This window comes from Canis lupus, chromosome 27 (genome assembly GCF_048164855.1).
Source record: "Canis lupus baileyi chromosome 27, mCanLup2.hap1, whole genome shotgun sequence".
In the NCBI taxonomy this organism is placed as follows: Eukaryota; Metazoa; Chordata; class Mammalia; order Carnivora; family Canidae; genus Canis; species Canis lupus.
In genome coordinates, this window is record NC_132864.1 from 23,560,224 (window position 1) to 23,580,938 (window position 20,715).

The 20,715-nt window shown below is 42.0% G+C and overlaps 1 protein-coding gene across 1 annotated transcript in view; it reads right to left on the reverse strand.

Moving 5' to 3' along the window:
• LOC140618935 (piwi-like protein 1) overlaps positions 1 to 20,715 on the reverse strand; it is a 32,870-nt gene that overhangs the window by 4,780 nt on the left and 7,375 nt on the right. The window contains exons 4-16 of the mRNA XM_072801882.1: positions 19,555 to 19,683; positions 18,748 to 18,962; positions 11,419 to 11,537; positions 10,708 to 10,788; positions 10,199 to 10,396; positions 8,273 to 8,384; positions 5,613 to 5,739; positions 5,283 to 5,400; positions 4,795 to 4,909; positions 4,133 to 4,320; positions 3,535 to 3,607; positions 1,193 to 1,393; positions 950 to 1,053 (exon numbers count right to left, since the gene is read on the reverse strand). Coding sequence (XP_072657983.1) covers positions 950 to 1,053; positions 1,193 to 1,393; positions 3,535 to 3,607; positions 4,133 to 4,320; positions 4,795 to 4,909; positions 5,283 to 5,400; positions 5,613 to 5,739; positions 8,273 to 8,384; positions 10,199 to 10,396; positions 10,708 to 10,788; positions 11,419 to 11,537; positions 18,748 to 18,962; positions 19,555 to 19,683 — 1,780 coding nt within the window. The remainder of the gene's footprint in view (positions 1 to 949; positions 1,054 to 1,192; positions 1,394 to 3,534; positions 3,608 to 4,132; positions 4,321 to 4,794; positions 4,910 to 5,282; positions 5,401 to 5,612; positions 5,740 to 8,272; positions 8,385 to 10,198; positions 10,397 to 10,707; positions 10,789 to 11,418; positions 11,538 to 18,747; positions 18,963 to 19,554; positions 19,684 to 20,715) is intronic.

Here is a 20,715-nt window from a genome sequence, read left to right on the forward strand (position 1 = left end):
TGACTGGTGATGGTTAAACACGTGCTAATGCTCAAGAAACTAAACTGAAGAATGTGCAAACTCTTTTGAAGGTAGGTTCTACTCTAAGCACAGAAAACAAAAGTATCCCTGGAGCAAGGGAGAAACATGAGATATGGAAGCATATCTTCTTCGGCAGATCCATTACATATAGATCTGTGAAGAGCAGATCCTGTACCTATAGGATTCTGATTGTATTCCTAGGTCTGTCTTCCCCATGTGGGGCCTGAGTCCTTCCCCATGTGTTAATGGGGAGACTCACTGATCATCAGAGCCCCCAGTGAGCAGAAATCTAACGCTTGGAATCTGTGACTATTGTATCGCCCCTGTGATTATGCCCTATGTCACAGTTGGCTTTAGGGGAGATTTTCCAGATGGACCTTATCTAATTTCATAACCCCCTGAAAAAGCAAGATAGCAGAAGGGGGAAGAGAGATTTGAAGCAGAACAAGGAGTGTGTGCTCTGGGGGAGCAGGGCATTTGAGAAGGAATATGGATGAAGTCCCAGGAGCTGAGACAGGCCTATAGCTGGCAGCCAGCAAGGAAATGAGGACCTCTGTCCTTCATCTACCAAAAACAAAAACAAAACAAAAAAGGTTCTGCCACAAGTATGTGCACTTGCAATAGGACCTCAAGCCTCCAGAGAGAATGTGGCTTGGCCAACATGGCCAACCTGATGGCTGCCTGACACACCTACACGCAGACACAGGAGTGTCCTCTTAAGCTGCCATGTTTGTCATCATCTGTTAAGCAGCAACAGAAAAATGATATAGATCCTTCCACATCAAATGTATTTGGAGCATAACTTTGCCAGAAGAGGGAGAGAATACCCTGCCCATGGCCCTTGTCAACAAACATTAGTTAGGCCCACCTCTCCTCTTTGGCCTACAGCTAGTTACCATCTACACAATGTCTGCCTACGCCCACTCACTGCGTCAATTCTTGATTGATGCTGGACACGAAGCCTGCAATTGACTTCCGCCGATTTACAATATCATGGAAACAGTCGATACCAATGAACATCGCATTCTGTAACTGAAATTTTTAAAAAAAGGTAAGACATTGAGTTAGAACACAATAGAAGCACAATTAAGCAATTGCGTTTAAGATGGTTGAGTCTTAAATTCCACTGAACACAAGTGAAATAAAGAGAAGGCAATGAAATCCAACGTACTCCTGTCTCCACCTTCCAGAGGGCTCCTCCCATCTTGCAGTTCATCTGCTGGGCAATCTTTGTCGCAATGGTCATCAGCGTCTGGGGTTTGTCTAAGGTCCGTGCCACGACACACTGGCTTGGGGTCGGACAATTGACACACAGGTATTGTTTTATGCCATCATACAGGTCTTTCTTTTCACTGGACAGCACGCAAAGGACCTTGAAAGAAAGCAGCAACAAGACTACCTAAGACATGAAACCACAGTAATGGGAGAAGTGGATGTCACGTCAAGCAAACTACCTAGGTGGAGGAACAGAGTCTGTTCATTCAATCCACAGCTGGCCCAGGAGGGTAAAGGGTCTGGAATCCCACTCCATTCAATAATGGCGAAGGTGAGCATATGGAAGAAGAAAGAGCCTAGGAGCCAGGCACGGGCAATATGCATGAATCACTTGCACTTGCAAAGTCTTTACATCCTGGCTATTCTGTTTCTAGGAGTTCATCATGAAGTTGACACAGAGGGTTAACAAGCACAGACTGAAACGTACCATCATCAGGAACGTCACCACTTACATGATGGGTGCTATGTGAGAGCACTTGCCAAGCATTGTACTTGACTCAGTTAATTCTTCAATAACCTACTGAGATCAAGACTAGTATCCCCATTTTACTAGTGGGGATAAGCAAATAAGCTCAGGAGTTATGGAAACTGATGTACAGGCAGCAGGGCAAGACTTCTAACACGTGCTCAGACCTCCAACAGGACATGGGATCATAAGAAAGAGCAATTACTGTTTGGTTGCTTTCTAACTATAATGGAAGATCCTCAATGTATTATTTCTAACATGATGATGCTTCTAGGAAGATTTTTTGGGGATAATCCTCAATCAGACTAGGGAAATTCCTTTCTCATTTTACAATTTTCTTTTCACGTGAATGAATGTGGAATTCTATCAAATGCATTTTGTACTTTTTTTTTTTTACATTTCATCTGCAATTATTTTTCCTATAATTCACCACACTAACTGTTTCTTTTTCTGAAGATTGCATTTCAGGCTTACTGTTACCCTAGGCCCATGGTATTCTACTTTTTCTTTTAAGATTTTTAATTTACTTATCTGATAGAGAGTGAGAATGAGAGCTATCACAGGAGGAGAGAAAGAGGCAGGTTCCCCACTGAGCAGGGAGCCTGAAGTGGAACTCGATCCCAGGACCTGAGGATCATGACCTGAACTGAAGGCAGACACTTAATTGACTGAGCGAGCCATCCAGGTGCCCCATCTCCTAATATTTCTTTAACCTCTAGCAAATCTGTTAATCATGAACTCTCCTTGTTCTTAATGTTGCCAAGCCTCCCTCAGACTGTTTTCTTCAATCTTGACAACACCAAGTTTTAACACTTCTTGCTTTCGATCTGTCATTCTGTTTAGTTTCTGCTTTTTGTTTATTTTATTCTACTTTGTTTTGGTTCACTGCGCTTAGTGCGTTAAGGTTCAGATATGCTTTTCTTAAAGCACCTAATCTTTTGCGTACAGATTACACACACACACACACACACACACCTCCATTTATTTATATATATACACATATATAAATATACATATATATTTATGTATATAAATTTATGTATATACATATACACATATATGTATATTTCAATAGCTCAATAAGTCAAGCTTTTAAGTACAAGTGCAAAATCTAGATTCTAATTTTTTCTGTGATGATTTCTGAGTAGTTTCAGAGAGTGATCAGCTAACAAATCCTACAACTTCAGCTTCTGGAATAGCATAGGCCAGTCTCCTCCTAATAAGAGCTGTTCAAACTGATGAAAACACAGGGACTGTGCCTGTTTGGGGCTCAGCCAGTCTAACAAGGTCATAAAGAGTTATTAGGTTAAGACAGGAAAGAAGTAGGGACCCAGAGAGGTGATCTCAGCAATTGAGGCCACTTTCTCCCAAAGTGTCTGCCCACTCTCCAGTGAACATGGTTGAAAGGTCAGAGACCATGAACAGGCTGACAGCCTCAGAGACAGGAAAGGACAGAAATTGAAGACAAGTCCCTGCCAAAGAAAGGGCACTTGAGATAGATTTTGAGCGTCTACCACTCAAAATTAAACAGATGAGATTTATAACACTACAAAGTAAGACAGCAAGCTGCTGTCAATGGGATGCCGGGGTGGCTCAGCGGTTTAGTGCCAGCCTTTGGCCCAGGGTGTGATCCTGGAGTCCCACATTAGGCTCCCTGCATGGAGCCTGCTTCTGTCTCTCCTGTCTCTCCTGTCTTCCCGTCACTTTCATGAATAAATAAAATCTTTTTTTGTTGTTGTTTTTAAAGGAAGTGCTATCAAATAGACACTTACCATCTGTGTTTTGGAGGAAACATGATTTTCTAAGACAGTTGTATAGGACTGGACTGTATCACTTACTTCAAGCCTAGAAAATAAGTATATATCATCTGTATTCAAAAGGCAAATATGTAACAAATGTTTTATGCAGCCCAATGGAGCACCACATAAAAACAAGGTACAATGTTAAAAAAAAAAACTACTTTTAACTAATGGTCGTGAAAGATTTACTTATTTGAGGGAGAGCTTGTGCACATGCACACATAAGGGGAGGGGCAGAGTGAACCTTAAGCATACTCTCCACTGAGCACCCAGCACGATCTGAACCAAAACCAAGAGTCAGATGCTTAACTGAGCCACCCAGGTGCCCTGATAGTTTGTTCTTAAAACAAAAACAAGTTCAATTTTTGGCTTCCTCAGCATGTATCCCAATAGCCAAAACTATATATCCCCAAAGCCTATTTTACAGTTAATTGGAATAGATTAGACTTTGTTTACAAACCTCCATGGTTTTAATACAGTGACCAATTCCTATAATTTAATATCGTCTGACTCCACTTTACCTCTGATTTGAAGATCGGTTGTTATAGATCTTAATTTCAGCTCTACTTACATTTTTGCCTCTCTCATAGCTATGCCCATGGTGGGTGTGACTTTCCGTAGACTCTGTACTAAGGACGAGGCCGCTCCATAATTTCTCGTAGGATAGAGTATTAGCCAATGATCTAGTGACTTCACATTGAGTAAGGGTCCACTTCTGGTCTCTCTCGACCAATCTGCAAACTGTGGATGGGAGTCAAACTGGAAGACACAGTATAAGACTTCAGTTTTTAAAGAAATACCAACAAAGAGCCTTTCTATTGCAAATCCTTGCTACTTCCTACCGAAACATTACAATTTTAAACTTTGGTCATAACTGAATTACATATTCTTTCCTTAAGATAGTGGTAAGTAATACTGGGATTCTATCATGGGTTACTCTGGATTGTTTGGATTCTAGCTATTTGACTCTTAAGGATACACTTAGCATATTGTTATGCCATGATAAATGTCCAAAAACTAACCAAGATAAACTATAGAGTTTACTATATGCCAAGGATGTTACATGCATTCTAATTGAACACCTGCTTGCTCTCCCCTAGAGAAAGGACAAACAGCCCAAGAAGAGAGAGCAGTGAGTTACTGACCTGACTTTAGGTCCTCTGCATGATTATTCATTTGGCCCCAAATGACTACATGAGTAACTAGAACATGACCATTTTGAAGCTGTCTTACCGCTCTTCTTCCTTGAAAAATTCTTACTTCTTTCAAGATCCTTCCCGAGAAGGACATGAAGTTGGTATCAAATTTCAAATCCCAGAGTTGAAGTTCCCGTTGTACCTCCCTATTTCTGAAAGTTAAAATATTTCCACAGAATAGAACCAAAGGAAACAAGCAAAAGTGATGATCCATTTGCAAAATTCTCCTTTAACCTAAGATGCCTTGTTGTTTGTCTTCTGTATTGACATGTTGCAGAGAGAGGGTCTCTAGTACTTTGAAGTCATGTCCTTACTCTCACATTTGTGCTTAGGGTCTTTCTATTTTGTTCTTCCCCTCCAGACCTCCTCTAACTTTGCATCGATGGAACAAATAGAGTTGTTCCCACAAGAGGTCGTTTTCTTCCAACCTGTTGTTTTTTAGTTGGAGAATCTGAGATATCAAGAGTTCTGCACGGGTCTCAACTTCAGGACATACACACAAACACACAGAAGAATAGGACTTACGTTTGTATAGTATTCATCAGTTTCCGTAATTCGTGCTGCCTTTTTTCTGGATCCAACCTCATATGAAGAGCCAAGTCTCTCATCACCCTGTAGTCTTTTCGCATTTTATCTGATAGACCTTTAAAAAGTAAAGAAGATATAGCTAAACAAGCAAGAATAAACATGTATGTGAAGAAGCCTTGATGGTTTTATCTGGAAGAGGAAGAGCCAACGGAGAGAACACAGCTCTGGGTCATTATGGAGTACTGTGAGAAGCCTGTACTTCTACATCGTAACATCTGGGGCTTGAAAGGGGTGGTCTTCTATGAGGACTGCATAAATCTGAAGTACCTGTCAGGTAGCATAGCTCAGGAACCAGCATTATAGGCTTATGGGGTGTGTCCTGTTGGCTCTTTTTCCATTTGCCTTTGCTGATCAACAGTGGCTGAGTTAGGTCGGTAACCTCTGTATTATACTGCTGCTCAAAAGAGGTGAGAAAGAACACTGGTGTGACTGTCAGCAAAGGCTAGTCAAGTCACCTAAATAGGTACAAAAAAGTCTGGATCACCAACAGAGGCCCAGGGTGTGCTAGGAAGACTATTTCCCCAAGTTTAAGAACACGTTAAAGATACTCTTAATAGTCTCTTAATTTAGATGTCCCAGGGATGACCTCTTTTTTCCCTGTAAGCACACATGGCCCAGGAGAACAAGACTCTCATAAACATTGTGTTGGGGTCACTGCACCAGCCTTCTTTAACTTGCTATAGGTAAATGTGGGACCAAGCCTTGAATTATGTATTTCTCACTATAGTACTGCCTTAAAAAATTAAGGATGTAATTAAGAACTTTGAAGAGGATTCCCACATTAATGGGGGACGACAAACCTGGTCACTCCTTGCAGCTGCAATACTACAGCTATTCCAAACATGCCTCCTGCATCATCGAAACTTTTCCGGCAGGAAAAGGCATTTGCCAAGACATCTATCCAGAAGCTCCTATCCCTAGGCTGCAATTCCTGTACAATAAAGTGCCTTTCCTCTCCCACATAAAGTGATGGTCTGTCATAGATCCTTCCATGCTGATCAGTGAGATCCTCATCAGTCACCAGTTAGCCACATGAATTCTGGTAGGATTGGTTAAGTATCTGGAGAATGTCAAAGGAGTTCCAGAGACAAGAAGACTTCAAATCCAGTGATATCCCAGACGGATCTCTTACAACACCAACTTCTGCATCTCCACAGGAATTTCCTTGTCCCACTTTGCATTACTATGAACGCTTTTCTGCAAGCCAGGATTGTGCTTTTAAGGGCTCATCTATGGATTTCAGGATTTTTATAGATCTCATGACAACACAACTAGATTGCCATCTGTTATTATACTGAGTTCCCACCAGGACATCCCAAGACTACCCAAGTCATTTCAAAGGTCGTCTCAACCAATGACCTTTGAAGTAAAATCTGGAGAATGAGCAAGCAAATATCAGCCTGATATCCCTGTCTGCAACTCCATCAGAGGCTATGTCATCCCAACAATCCCCAAGCCAGCTCCTCACACACAATCTCCCATTGCAATAAGTGATGCCAGCCTCCACTCACTTCCTCAGATAAAGCCAGAGGCTCCTCTTACCATTACTCACTACATTTGAGCCATCAAAAGTCCTCCCGTCTGCCCCGTCCATTCCCTTTCTAATCCAGGTCACCATTGATCACTGATCTAAATAGACTTAAGCACCTCCCCACTGGTGTCCCTGCCTCCCTTTTTACCCACATACAGTGCATTCCCTGTACATTAGACGCACATCTATAATATAAAGTACCCCATTTCATCTATCTGTATAGTGTCACTTAACGGTAAAATCCAATGCGTGTAGGTGGACAGAACTTTATACAATGTGGCTCCCACGTCCTCCTCTGACGTCATATCCTGCAACCCTGTACACGTCCCACCCGCAACTGGGTTTATTTCTTGACAGGACACTCTAGCCTTGTTTGGGATCTGGATACATCATGCCCATCCTGAAAGTGGTGTCTCTTCTCACCAATCTGCACACAGCTTGCTCCTTTCTGACAGTCACATACCAGCTACTCAGAACTTTCTATGACCAGCAGTCTAAGCCACCAGACATTCTCCATAACACCTCTTGATTATTTGCATAGACTTTCCCCAATACATGCTTTCTTCTTGTCTGCCATCTCTCTTCCTGCTACAAGGATGCAAGTTCCTTAAGAACAGAGGACTCAGTAGTCTTACCAATGTATACCCAAGTTGTATAATGAGCACTCATTACATGCTTTCAGGTTAAACAAGTACTAAGCGTGGAGCACAAGTGGGGATGATGCCATAATAGCACCATACCCTTGAATGGCTGTGTACCCTCAGTGCTTCCAAGTAGCTAGGTTTTGGATTCCTAATATAATTTAGGGGGAAAAAAAACCCAGTTTATACTTTTCTAAGTTCTTTCCATTTGCTATAAATATCTCTAATTCCTTGAATTCTCTTTTATCTGCCAAAGCTAGAAAACCAACCTCACCACCTAGTGCATCTTTGTTCATGAAGTTTACTTGTTTCTTTGTGAACAAAGATTGAGGAATTCATGAGTTATGAGATTTAGCACATAAGTGACATCATTTCTGATAGTAATTGTTCATGTTTTCTTTTTGAACCAAGTCCTAGAGAGCTGAAACTTCTACGTAGGTGAAGTCCTCATATCTGAAATCTTGCCATATTTTCTTTTCAACCCAACAACCATCAACATGTTTAAAACTATCATAGCCACGTCCAAGACTCATGAAAGAGGTCGTATTGGAGCCATTCTAGTTATGTAACATATACACAAGTACCCAAATACATGGACAAATTCATGTAAGTTATAATACCCTCCAAGAGAAACCCTGTAATATATAGATTATGACTTATGATCTAACATATGTGACTATCAGTTATACATAGGAGACATATTTGATTAAATAAGAAAAAAATATTTAGATATACTGAAATAAAAGATTGCATACCTCCCTGTAGTAGTCTACAAAGGTGATCTCAGCACCACCTGATTTCTTAAATTTGGTTCTGGGATTATCCTCCCAATTAATAGCATCCACCCTATAGGTTTTGTTGTTATACCTGTGGAATATTACAATATATGGTATTATTCCTAATGTATTCATAGCATGGGGTCAGGCAAGAATTAATAGGCTTTAAATACTACTGGTAATTGCAGGATAGATCAGCTTTATTATATTTAATATATTCACCGAGTTGTACACCCTTCAACACAACCCAAAGAAACACCACAACCATGAGCAGTCACTCCTCATGTCCACTCAACTTCCCCAGTCCTTAGATAACGGCTAGTTTAAAGTCCATCCTATACGTTTGCCTACCTGTCCTGTTTCATAGGAATTGAGTCATATGATATGTGACCCTTCCTGACTGCCTTCTGCCACTCAGCATAATGTCTTTTGAGATTCTTTCCTGCTATAGCATATACTTGTACTTAATTCCTACTTATTGCCAAATAAAAACATAGCATATCTATAATGGGATATATTATCTGTTTCAGCAGATGAACATTCACATTGTTTACACTCTTAAGCTATTATGAATAATGTCAGGTCTACAAAATTGGTACATGAATGGCCATAAGTTTTCATTTTTCTTGGGTACATAACCAGGAATAGAACTGCTGGATCATATGGCCACACTATATTTAGCATGTTTAGGAAGTGCCATACTGTTTTCCAAGGAGATCATACCATTTCACATTTATACCAGCAACGTTTGAGGGTTGGTTCCGATTTTTCACATCCTTGCTAACATTTAGTATCTGCCTTTTTAATTTTAGCCATCCTAGTGCATTTCCTTCATGGCTAATAACATTGAGTATCTTTTCATGTGATTATGGATCATTTTTATATTTTCTTCAGAGAAATGTCGATTCAGATCCTTTACCCATTTTTTAAAAGTTATCTTTTGACTTGTACCTGTTCTTTACTTAAATAGATGCAAGTAATGAGATTGAGAGAAAACATTTGCAAGTCACCTTTCTATCTACTGTTTTTCACTTTTGACTTTGAAGAACAAACGTGTTTAATTTGATGAAGTACAATTTATACTTTTCTTTTGTCATCCCTTCTCTGTTGGTGTCCTATAAGGGTTTTGCTCACCTAAAGATTTACTCCTATAGTTTCTTCAAAGACTTTTATACTTTTAACACTTACACTGAGGTCTATTTTGAGTTTATCTTGGAATGAAATTGGAGTTAATTTTGTATATTGTGTCAGGAAGGGCCAGGTGGATACCCAGTGGTCACAGCAATATCTGTTGAAAGAGTATTCCTTCTCTAATTAAACAGTCTTGACACTCTTGTTGGAAAAAAATAAACTGACTATAAACTGACTTGGGACTCAATTCTATTCCAATCTTTTCATCTGTCCTTTTGCCACTGTCTTGATTACTAGCTTTATATGTTTTGAAATTAGGGAGCAAAAGTCCTCAATTTTACTCTTAAGATGATGTTGCTAAACAACTTTCAATCCACACTCAAAGTGTCTGGTCTAAAGGGAGACGAAAAAACTAACTTCAAGTGGAAATTTGCCCATAGGTTCTATATAATTAAGCCCTGATTTTTTAAAACTAGTTAGACACAAAGCAAAAAATTTGGAAGGAATATATTCTGTTATGTGCAGTACAGGGTTCCACAAGATGACTGGATCAGCATTAGGAATTAAGAACGGTGAAGTCTACAAATGACACGTATCCCTCTCTCATGCAATAGACCTAGATGAGAAAAGCATGGACTGACTCTGGCCATTGCCAGGTCAGGTCAGCTTCTGAACTTTACTGAGTGGTTTGAAAACTATGGGAACATCTTCTCGGGGTGGGGGTGGTGACCAAAGTAATGGGATAGGTTTGTTGTTTTTTTAAAGCAGACTTACAGTGTAAAAACAATTGACCCGATTAATTCTTTAGAAACTTGCTCAACATCTTCCTTTTTGGTTTGTGGATCACGAAGACCTGTTATTAAATCATAAGCTGTTTGCATTCGGAGCAGTTTATGGTTCACATCAGCACAGAGGGTAATGCTGGTTTCATACTCAAGAATAGAAGTAACGTATCCAGGCCAGATGACCAGCCTGCAAATAGAACACGTTAGATAGGATTATCAAACTCCAAGCTCTGAGTATAGAGCAAGTGTCACAGGGCCCTAAAATTGGCACTTAGGAGTCCAGCCATTTCATCTCTTATTTTTAGTAAGAAAGGGTCTTTTGAAGGACCTTTCCAATAGAGATTTACCTGCTGTGCTAGTTATACCTAATTTTTGTTAAACCACTTTTATTATCAACCACAGGCTTACACATATATACCTACATATGTATGCATGTGAGAATCTATGGGATTTAGATGTATACATTACAAACATTACATGAAACTATTTTATACCAACTTGTGATCGAAGAACTCAGTGGCCTCTTGCTTGTTATAATAGTTGCGACCAACTTGCTTCAAATTCATCTGCTTCAAAATTCTAAAAATTGAAAAATAAGTTTTGTTGAAAATGTATGAATATTAAGCATTCGGTAATACACATGAGGATACATTAGGGGGAAAAATCTGCCAGCAACTTTGTATTACACATAATAAACAGATGTACCTGGTACAAGTAAATTATATTGTGAGGTAGATATTAAGGTCCATTTATCCTCTGTTTTCCCCTCCTTTCCCTTGTATACAACAAACTGTCATGGAAAGACCATTAGGATGTCCTCCATTCCCAGAAATGAACCAAAACATCTTTTGCAGATTATGTGCCTCCAATTTGGGATATTTGTCCACCACTGTTACTACAAAATAAAAAACCAGTGCATTTGCTCTAAGGAGAAATATGCATAGGCATGCATACTCGATGTATGCTCCTCCTTCCAGGCAGGTCCAGGCACAGGATATGGGGGTAGGCAGGGAGAATACTTAGGATAGGCCACAGAACTTAAACATGTCTAGGTGAGGGGTCAAGTCCCATTTCATCCCCAAGATCCTTTGCCCTCTCAGGATGAGGAGGTGTCAAGAACAGGAAATTCTAGGAGCAAATGTCTATGTTCAATGCCACTGACACATGAACACAGTCATATCTCAAGGAAACTAAAGCTTATAAACACACCTTCTAAAGAGAATGTTGTAATAGCGTAAGCAGTCCGGTGAGTTGGGTGAGAGTTCGCTGATGAATTCAATGGTCAGCTTCACAACCTGGTTTTTCAGTAGGCTGACCAATTCCGTTTTCTGAGATAAAGAAAAAACAGGAGGGTCTAGCAGTCCTTCCAAAGACAATAAGCTCATTATTGAGCCACAAATCAATAGGTCACCTGGGTATGAAACACACCAGTGTGACACATGCAGGGACAATACAAGATTTATGAGGCTAAAGTGAGGAGTCAGAATTAAACATTTACAACTACTTTTTTTTAACTTAAACGAGCCCCTGTAGATGATTCATTTGGTAAATAGATGTTTATTGAAAAAATATTAAGTCCTTCTAATGTTTCTGCTGAAAGATGAGAACAAGAGAAAAACTATTCAATACTTCATCAGCACTTGACCCATATTTGCCATTGAAAATGTAAAAACAGGGGGAGGAGCAAGATGGCGGAAGAGTAGGGACCGCAAATCACCTGTCCCCACCAAATTACCTAGATAACCTTCAACTCATCCTGAAAATCTACGAATTCGGCCTGAGATTTAAAGAGAGACCAGCTGGAATGCTACAGTGAGAAGAGTTCGCGCTTCTATCAAGGTAGGAAGACGGGGAAAAAGAAATAAAGGAACAAAGGCCTCCAAGGGGGAGGGGCCCCGCGAGGAGCCGGGCTGAGGCCGGGGCGAGTGTCCCCAGGACAGGAGAGCCCCATCCCGGAGGAGCAGGAGCTGCACCGACCTTCCCGGGCGGAGAGGGGCTCGCAGGGAGTTGGAGCAGGACCCAGGAGGGAGCAGATGCCCTCGGGCTCCCGGGGACAGTAACAGCAACTGCGCGCCCAGGAGAGTGCGCCGAGCTCCCTAAGGGCTGCAGCGCGCACGGCGGGACCCGGCGGGACCTGGAGCAACTGAAGGGGCTCGGGCGGCGGCTCCGCGGAGGGGGCTGCGCGGCCCCGGGAGCAGCTCGGAGGGGCTCGGGCAGAGGAAGAGGCTCCGGGCAGAGGAAGAGGCTCCGGGCAGAGGAAGAGGCTCCGGGCAGAGGAAGAGGCTCCGGGCAGAGGAAGAGGCTCCGGGCAGAGGAAGAGGCTCCGGGCAGAGGAAGAGGCTCCGTGCAGAGGAAGAGGCTCCGTGCAGAGGAAGAGGCTCCGTGCAGAGGAAGAGGCTCCGTGCAGAGGGGCCTGCGCGGTTCCAGGAGCAGCTCGGAGGGGCTTGGGCGGCAGCTCCGCGGAGGGGGCTGCGCGGCCCGGGAGCGCGAATCCACCAGCGCAGGCTCCGAGCACAGGGCGCCGGGACACAGCCCAGGATCCGGCCTCCCCCGGGACAGGCAGAGGCCGGGAGGGCCCAGGACAGCAAGGACGCTCCTGCCCCAGCTGAGCACATCAGCGGCCCCGCCCCGGAGCCTCCAGGCCCTGCAGACGGAGTTCCTGCCGGAGCTGAATCCAGGTTTCCAGAGCTGCCCCGCCACTGGGGCTGTTCCTCCTGCGGCCTCAGGGGGTAAACAACCCCCACTGAGCCCTGCGCCAGGCAGGGGCACAGCAGCTCCCCCAAGTGCTAACACCTGAAAATCAGCACAACAGGCCCCTCCCCCAGAACACCAGCTAGACGGACAACTTCCAGGAGAAGCCAAGGGACTTAAAGAACACAGAATCAGAAGATACTCCCCGGTGGTTCTTTTTTTGTTTGTTTGTTTTTGTTTTTGTTTTGTTTTGCTTTTTGATTTGTTTCCTTCCCCCACCCCCTTTTTTTCTCCTTTCTTTTTCTTTCTCTTTTTCTTCTTTTTTTTTTTTTTTTTTCGTTTTTTTTCTTTTTCTTCCTTTTTTTTTTTCTCTTTCTCTTTTCTTTCCTTCTTTCTCTCCTCTCTTTTTCTCTTTTTCCCAATACAACTTGCTTTTGGCCACTCTGCACTGAGCAAAATGACTAGAAGGAAAACCTCACCTCAAAAGAAAGAATCAGAAACAGTCCTCTCTCCCACAGAGTTACAAAATCTGGATTACAATTCAATGTCAGAAAGCCAATTCAGAAGCACTATTATACAGCTACTGGTGGCTCTAGAAAAAAGCATAAAGGACTCAAGAGACTTTATGACTGCAAAATTTAGATCCAATCAGGCAGAAATTAAAAATCAATTGAATGAGATGCAATCCAAACTAGAAGTCCTAACGATGAGGGTTAACGAGGTAGAAGAACGAGTGAGTGACATAGAAGACAAGTTGATGGCAAAGAGGGAAACTGAGGAAAAAAGAGACAAACAATTAAAAGACCATGAAGATAGATTAAGGGAAATAAACGACAGCCTGAGGAAGAAAAACCTACGTTTAATTGGGGTTCCCGAGGGCGCCGAAAGGGCCAGAGGGCCAGAATATGTATTTGAACAAATCATAGCTGAAAACTTTCCTAATCTGGGAAGGGAAACAGGCATTCAGATCCAGGAAATAGAGAGATTCCCCCCCCCCTAAAATCAATAAAAACCGTTCAACACCTCGACATTTAATAGTTAAGCTTGCAAATTCCAAAGATAAAGAGAAGATCCTTAAAGCAGCAAGAGACAAGAAATCCCTGACTTTTATGGGGAGGAGTATTAGGGTAACAGCAGACCTCGCCACAGAGACCTGGCAGGCCAGAAAGGGCTGGCAGGATATATTCAGGGTCCTAAATGAGAAAAACATGCAACCAAGAATACTTTATCCAGCAAGGCTCTCATTCAAAATGGAAGGAGAGATAAAGAGCTTCCAAGACAGGCAGGAACTGAAAGAATATGTGACCTCCAAACCAGCTCTGCAAGAAGTTTTAAGGGGGACTCTTAAAATTCCCCTTTAAGAAGAAGTTCAGTGGAACAATCCACAAAAACAAGGACTGAATAGATATCATCATGACTAAACTCATATCTTTCAATAGTAACTCTGAACGTGAACGGGCTTAATGACCCCATCAAAAGGCGCAGGGTTTCAGACTAGATAAAAAAGCAGGACCCATCTATTTGCTGTCTACAAGAGTCTCATTTTAGACAGAAGGACACCTACAACCTGAAAATAAAAGGTTGGAGAACCATTTACCATTCAAATGGTCCTCAAAAGAAAGCAGGGGTAGCCATCCTTATATCAGATAAACTAAAATTTACCCCGAAAACTGTAGTGAGAGATGAAGAGGGACACTATATCATACTTAAAGGATCTATCCAACAAGAGGACTTAACAATCCTCAATATATATGCCCCGAATGTGGGAGCTGCCAAATATTTAAATCAATTAACCAAAGTGAAGAAATACTTAGATAATAATACACTTATACTTGGTGACTTCAATCTAGCTCTTTCTACCCTCGATAGGTCTTCTAAGCACATCTCCAAAGAAACGAGAGCTTTAAATGATACACTGGACCAGATGGATTTCACAGATATCTACAGAACTTTACATCCAAACTCAACTGAATACACATTCTTCTCAAGCGCACATGGAACTTTCTCCAGAATAGACCACATATTGGGTCACAAATCGGGTCTGAACCGATACCAAAAGATTGGGATTGTCCCCTGCATATTCTCGGACCATAATGCCTTGAAATTAGAACTAAATCACAACAAGAAGTTTGGAAGGACCTCAAACACATGGAGGTTAAGGACCATCCTGCTAAAAGATAAAAGGGTCAACCAGGAAATTAAGGAAGAATTAAAAAGATTCATGGAAACTAATGAGAATGAAGATACAACCGTTCAAAATCTTTGGGATGCAGCAAAAGCAGTCCTAAGGGGGAAATACATCGCAATACAAGCATCCATTCAAAAACTGGAAAGAACTCAAGTACAAAAGCTAACCTTACACATAAAGGAGCTAGAGAAAAAACAGCAAATAGATCCTACACCCAAGAGAAGAAGGGAGTTAATAAAGATTCGAGCAGAACTCAATGAAATCGAGACCAGAAGAACTGTGGAACAGATCAACAGAACCAGGAGTTGGTTCTTTGAAAGAATTAATAAGATAGATAAACCATTAGCCAGCCTTATTAAAAAGAAGAGAGAGAAGACTCAAATTAATAAAATCATGAATGAGAAAGGAGAGATCACTACCAACACCAAGGAAATACAAACGATTTTAAAAACATATTATGAACAGCTATACGCCAATAAATTAGGCAATCTAGAAGAAATGGACGCATTCCTGGAAAGCCACAAACTACCAAAACTGGAACAGGAAGAAATAGAAAACCTGAACAGGCCAATAACCAGGGAGGAAATTGAAGCAGTCATCAAAAACCTCCCAAGACACAAGAGTCCAGGGCCAGATGGCTTCCCAGGAGAATTTTATCAAACGTTTAAAGAAGAAATCATACCTATTCTCCTAAAGCTGTTTGGAAAGATAGAAAGAGATGGAGTACTTCCAAATTCGTTCTATGAAGCCAGCATCACCTTAATTCCAAAGCCAGACAAAGACCCCGCCAAAAAGGAGAATTACAGACCAATATCCCTGATGAACATGGATGCAAAAATTCTCAACAAGATACTGGCCAATAGGATCCAACAGTACATTAAGAAAATTATTCACCATGACCAAGTAGGATTTATCCCTGGGACACAAGGCTGGTTCAACACTCGTAAAACAATCAATGTGATTCATCATATCAGCAAGAGAAAAACCAAGAACCATATGATCCTCTCATTGGATGCAGAGAAAGCATTTGACAAAATACAGCATCCATTCCTGATCAAAACTCTTCAGAGTGTAGGGATAGAGGGAACATTCCTCGACATCTTAAAAGCCATCTATGAAAAGCCCACAGCAAATATCATTCTCAATGGGGAAGCACTGGGAGCCTTTCCCCTAAGATCAGGAACAAGACAGGGATGTCCACTCTCACCACTGCTATTCAACATAGTACTGGAAGTCCTAGCCTCAGCAATCAGACAACAAAAAGACATTAAAGGCATTCAAATTGGCAAAGAAGAAGTCAAACTCTCCCTCTTCGCCGATGACATGATACTCTACATAGAAAACCCAAAAGTCTCCACCCCAAGATTGCTAGAACTCATACAGCAATTCGGTAGCGTGGCAGGATACAAAATCAATGCCCAGAAGTCAGTAGCATTTCTATACACTAACAATGAGACTGAAGAAAGAGAAATTAAGGAGTCAATCCCATTTACAATTGCACCCAAAAGCATAAGATACCTAGGAATAAACCTCACCAAAGATGTAAAGGATCTATACCCTCAAAACTATAGAACACTTCTGAAAGAAATTGAGGAAGACACAAAGAGATGGAAAAATATTCCATGCTCATGGATTGGCAGAATTAATATTGTGAAAATGTCAATGTTACCCAGGGCAATATACACGTTTAATGCAATCCCTATCAAAATACCATGGACTTTCTTCAGAGAGTTAGAACAAATTATTTTAAGATTTGTGTGGAATCAGAAAAGACCCCGAATAGCCCGGGGAATTTTAAAAAAGAAAACCATATCTGGGGGCATCACAATGCCAGATTTCAGGTTGTACTACAAAGCTGTGGTCATCAAGACAGTGTGGTACTGGCACAAAAACAGACACATAGATCAGTGGAACAGAATAGAGAATCCAGAAGTGGACCCTGAACTTTATGGGAAACTAATATTCGATAAAGGAGGAAAGACTATCCATTGGAAGAAAGATAGTCTCTTCAATAAATGGTGCTGGGAAAATTGGACATCCACATGCAGAAGAATGAAACTAGACCACTCTCTTTCACCATACACAAAGATAAACTCAAAATGGATGAAAGATCTAAATGTGAGACAAGATTCCATCAAAATCCTAGAGAAGAACACAGGCAACACCCTTTTTGAACTCGGCCATAGTAACTTCTTGCAAGATACATCCACGAAGGCAAAAGAAACAAAAGCAAAAATGAACTATTGGGACTTCATCAAGATAAGAAGCTTTTGCACAGCAAAGGATACAGTCAACAAAACTCAAAGACAACCTACAGAATGGGAGAAGATATTTGCAAATGACATATCAGACAAAGGGCTAGTTTCCAAGATCTATAAAGAACTTATTAAACTCAACACCAAAGAAACAAACAATCCAATCATGAAATGGGCAAAAGACATGAACAGAAATCTCACAGAGGAAGACATAGACATGGCCAACATGCATATGAGAAAATGCTCTGCATCACTTCCCATCAGGGAAATACAAATCAAAACCACAATGAGATACCACCTCACACCAGTGAGAATGGGGAAAATTAACAAGGCAGGAAACAACAAATGTTGGAGAGGATGCAGAGAAAAGGGAACCCTCTTGCACTGTTGGTGGGAATGTGAACTGGTGCAGCCACTCTGGAAAACTGTGTGGAGGTTCCTCAAACAGTTAAAAATATACCTGCCCTACGACCCAGCAATTGCACTGTTGGGGATTTACCCCAAAGATACAAATCAATGAAACGCCGGGACACCTGCACCCCGATGTTTCTAGCAGCAATGGCCACGATAGCCAAACTGTGGAAGGAGCCTCGGTGTCCAACGAAAGGTGAATGGATAAAGAAGATGTGGTTTATGTATACAATGGAATATTACTCAGCTATTAGAAATGACAAATACCCACCATTTGCTTCTACGTGGATGGAACTGGAGGGTATTATGCTGAGTGAAGTAAGTCAGTCGGAGAAGGACAAACATTATATGTTCTCATTCATTTGGGGAATATAAATAATAGTGAAAGGGAAAATAAGGGAAGGTAGAAGAAATGTGTGGGAAATATCAGAAAGGGAGACAGAACGTAAAGACTGCTAACTCTGGGAAACGAACTAGGGGTGGTAGAAGGGGAGGAGGGCGGGGGGTGGGAGTGAATGGGTGACGGGCACTGGGTGTTATTCTGTATGTTAGTAAATTGAACACCAATTAAAAAAAATGTAAAAACAGGTATATATTTTGCTCAGATTCATTTTAAGCACTGACATGAGGCAGGAGGGAACATCAGTGACAAGCACACATGGCATGTGGGTTTTGTTACAAATCCCATGGGCAAGAGATCTTCAGGTCTCCTCAAATCATTGTACAAAATTGTATTTGCTTTAAAACAGTGAAGATGTGAGAGGAAGAGAACAAAGGTCAAGAAAATGTCTAGGGTACCTGGGTGGCTCAATTGGCTAAGCATCTGCCTTTGGCTCAGGTAGTGATCTCAGGTCCTGGGATTGAGCCCCAAGTTGTGCTCCCTGCTCAGTGGGGAGACTGCTTGTCCCTCTCCCTCTGCCCTCTTGCTGGTTCTCTCTTGCTCTCTCAAATAAATAAAATTTAAAAAGAAAACATCCAATAACAGTACTTAACCGGCAACAGTAGCTTGTGAGGTAATAATAAAGAGCTCCCATCAAATATATGGCACTCTCCGATAAATGCTTTATGCTGCAAAAGCAATTCTGAACGAACTTTTCCATCCTCGATGTCTGGCAGGTAGTCAATGTTGTACTTATATGTGACCTGCTGGGGGCGGGACGTCACTCGGAAATGGTTTGTGAATAGCTTTACAGGTCTACCCAGCGTGCCTGCAAAAATGAATCCACGTGTCAATAATGAAACAAGCAGACCGACTGTACCTAAATAATGTGGATATCCCAATACTGAAAGCCAAAGTTAGGCCAAACAAGGATATTAACCACCAAACACAAACATTTACATACAGCTGATGTCCAGAGTATGTATCATCCATTTAGAGGAGTCCTCACTCAAGCAGACATTTAGAGAGTTAAAATAGAAGATTAAAATATTTAACAAGAGATCAGAAGAAAGATCTCTAACACAAGGCTTCCAACAGGGGGAGTGGGTGGGGAGCCAGAATAATGTTAATGTTGTAATTATGTTCAGGTTTCTTTTTTCTAAAGTCTCAGTGCTTTCAAAGAGCTGGGTCATTCTGTCTTAGTGGCTATAAAAGGAAGAGAAAAATGGAGAGTCCATCTAGGACGCTCTAATTGTCTCTGTTTCTGCAAAATTGGGTGCCATTACAACAACGTAAGCAGATTAGGAGCTTACCTCCACTCACAGTGATGGGATGAAGCTTTACACACACTCTTAAACACAAACATGCACAGGTTTCACGTGAAAAATTCCCTCATGCTGGGTCGTTAACGGCCAGCATACCTGTTGTGGACTCTCTAACATGTTCCAAGTACTGTCGGGTATCCACCACATGGTCTCGAAAAATGCCCCCAAAACGCTTTCTCTCCTTCAGTGAGGTTGCCTGCAGTCTAGTCGCCAGCTGAAGTTCCTCTACATGGAAACGGATGTGAAAGCCATGAGTGTTATACAATAAAAAAAAAAAAAAGGGAGGAAACATAAAACCACAAAGGACAATATTAAACACCAGCTATTGAGTAAAACTAAATTGAGGTCGCTGGAGTTAGGAAAGAGGACTGTCCAGCAATCTAACGGGTATTTCAGTCATTGGTCACCAGAAAGGGGGAATGGGACCTGGAAACCCCTCTGAACAAGACCCCACCCCACATCAGTGGCCGGCCTGGCCAGCCCCACATCCATCCCCATGGAATTTACTTTTGCGCCAGACACTTGTTCGGAGTGCAAGCTTCAAAGCAGAAACTTTGTCCTTAGCCAGCGGCTTTATAGGCCAATCACTTGGCACCTCACTGCCCTCTCAAGAGCACTGGAAAATGCTGACTGAATAAGCAGTTTATTTTTAAGAAGTGCATGAAATTGCCTTTGATACAAAATAACTGAGACGTTCTTTTTATTAACAGCTACTGGAAAAGGCTCTATTTTTTAATTACGTTGAAATATGTATACAGATTTTACGAGGCACCATTTGGAGGACAAGACAAAGCAGTCTTTCAAATACCCTGGAAGAGGGGATTTATGAAGATGATGGAGGAGTAGGGTCCTCACCTCACCAGGTCCTCCCGACTTACCTACAGAACTTCCAAACCATCCTGAACACCTACGAATGTGACCTGAAGTTTAAAGAGAGAACAGCCGGAACTCTACAGAGAGAAAAGTTTTGGCTTCTAACAAGACAAGACAGGAAGAGGGAAGGGTGGAAAAAGAAGGGGGGAAAGGGAAAGGAAAGGAAGGAAGAAGCCTGGGGGCAGGTGGGGGGTGGGGAGCTACGGGCCAGAGGAGGTGGCTCCAGCCTGGCGGGAAAGCCTGGGCGCCCCTAGAGCCCAGCCCCGGAGAGGAGGGCGTCGGGCTGAACCCCAGGAGGGGCGGCGGAGCCCCCAGGCTCCCGGGGTCACGAGCAGACGAGGCGCGCCCGGGGCAGAGCGCCCCACAGCCCGCGGGCCGAGCTCG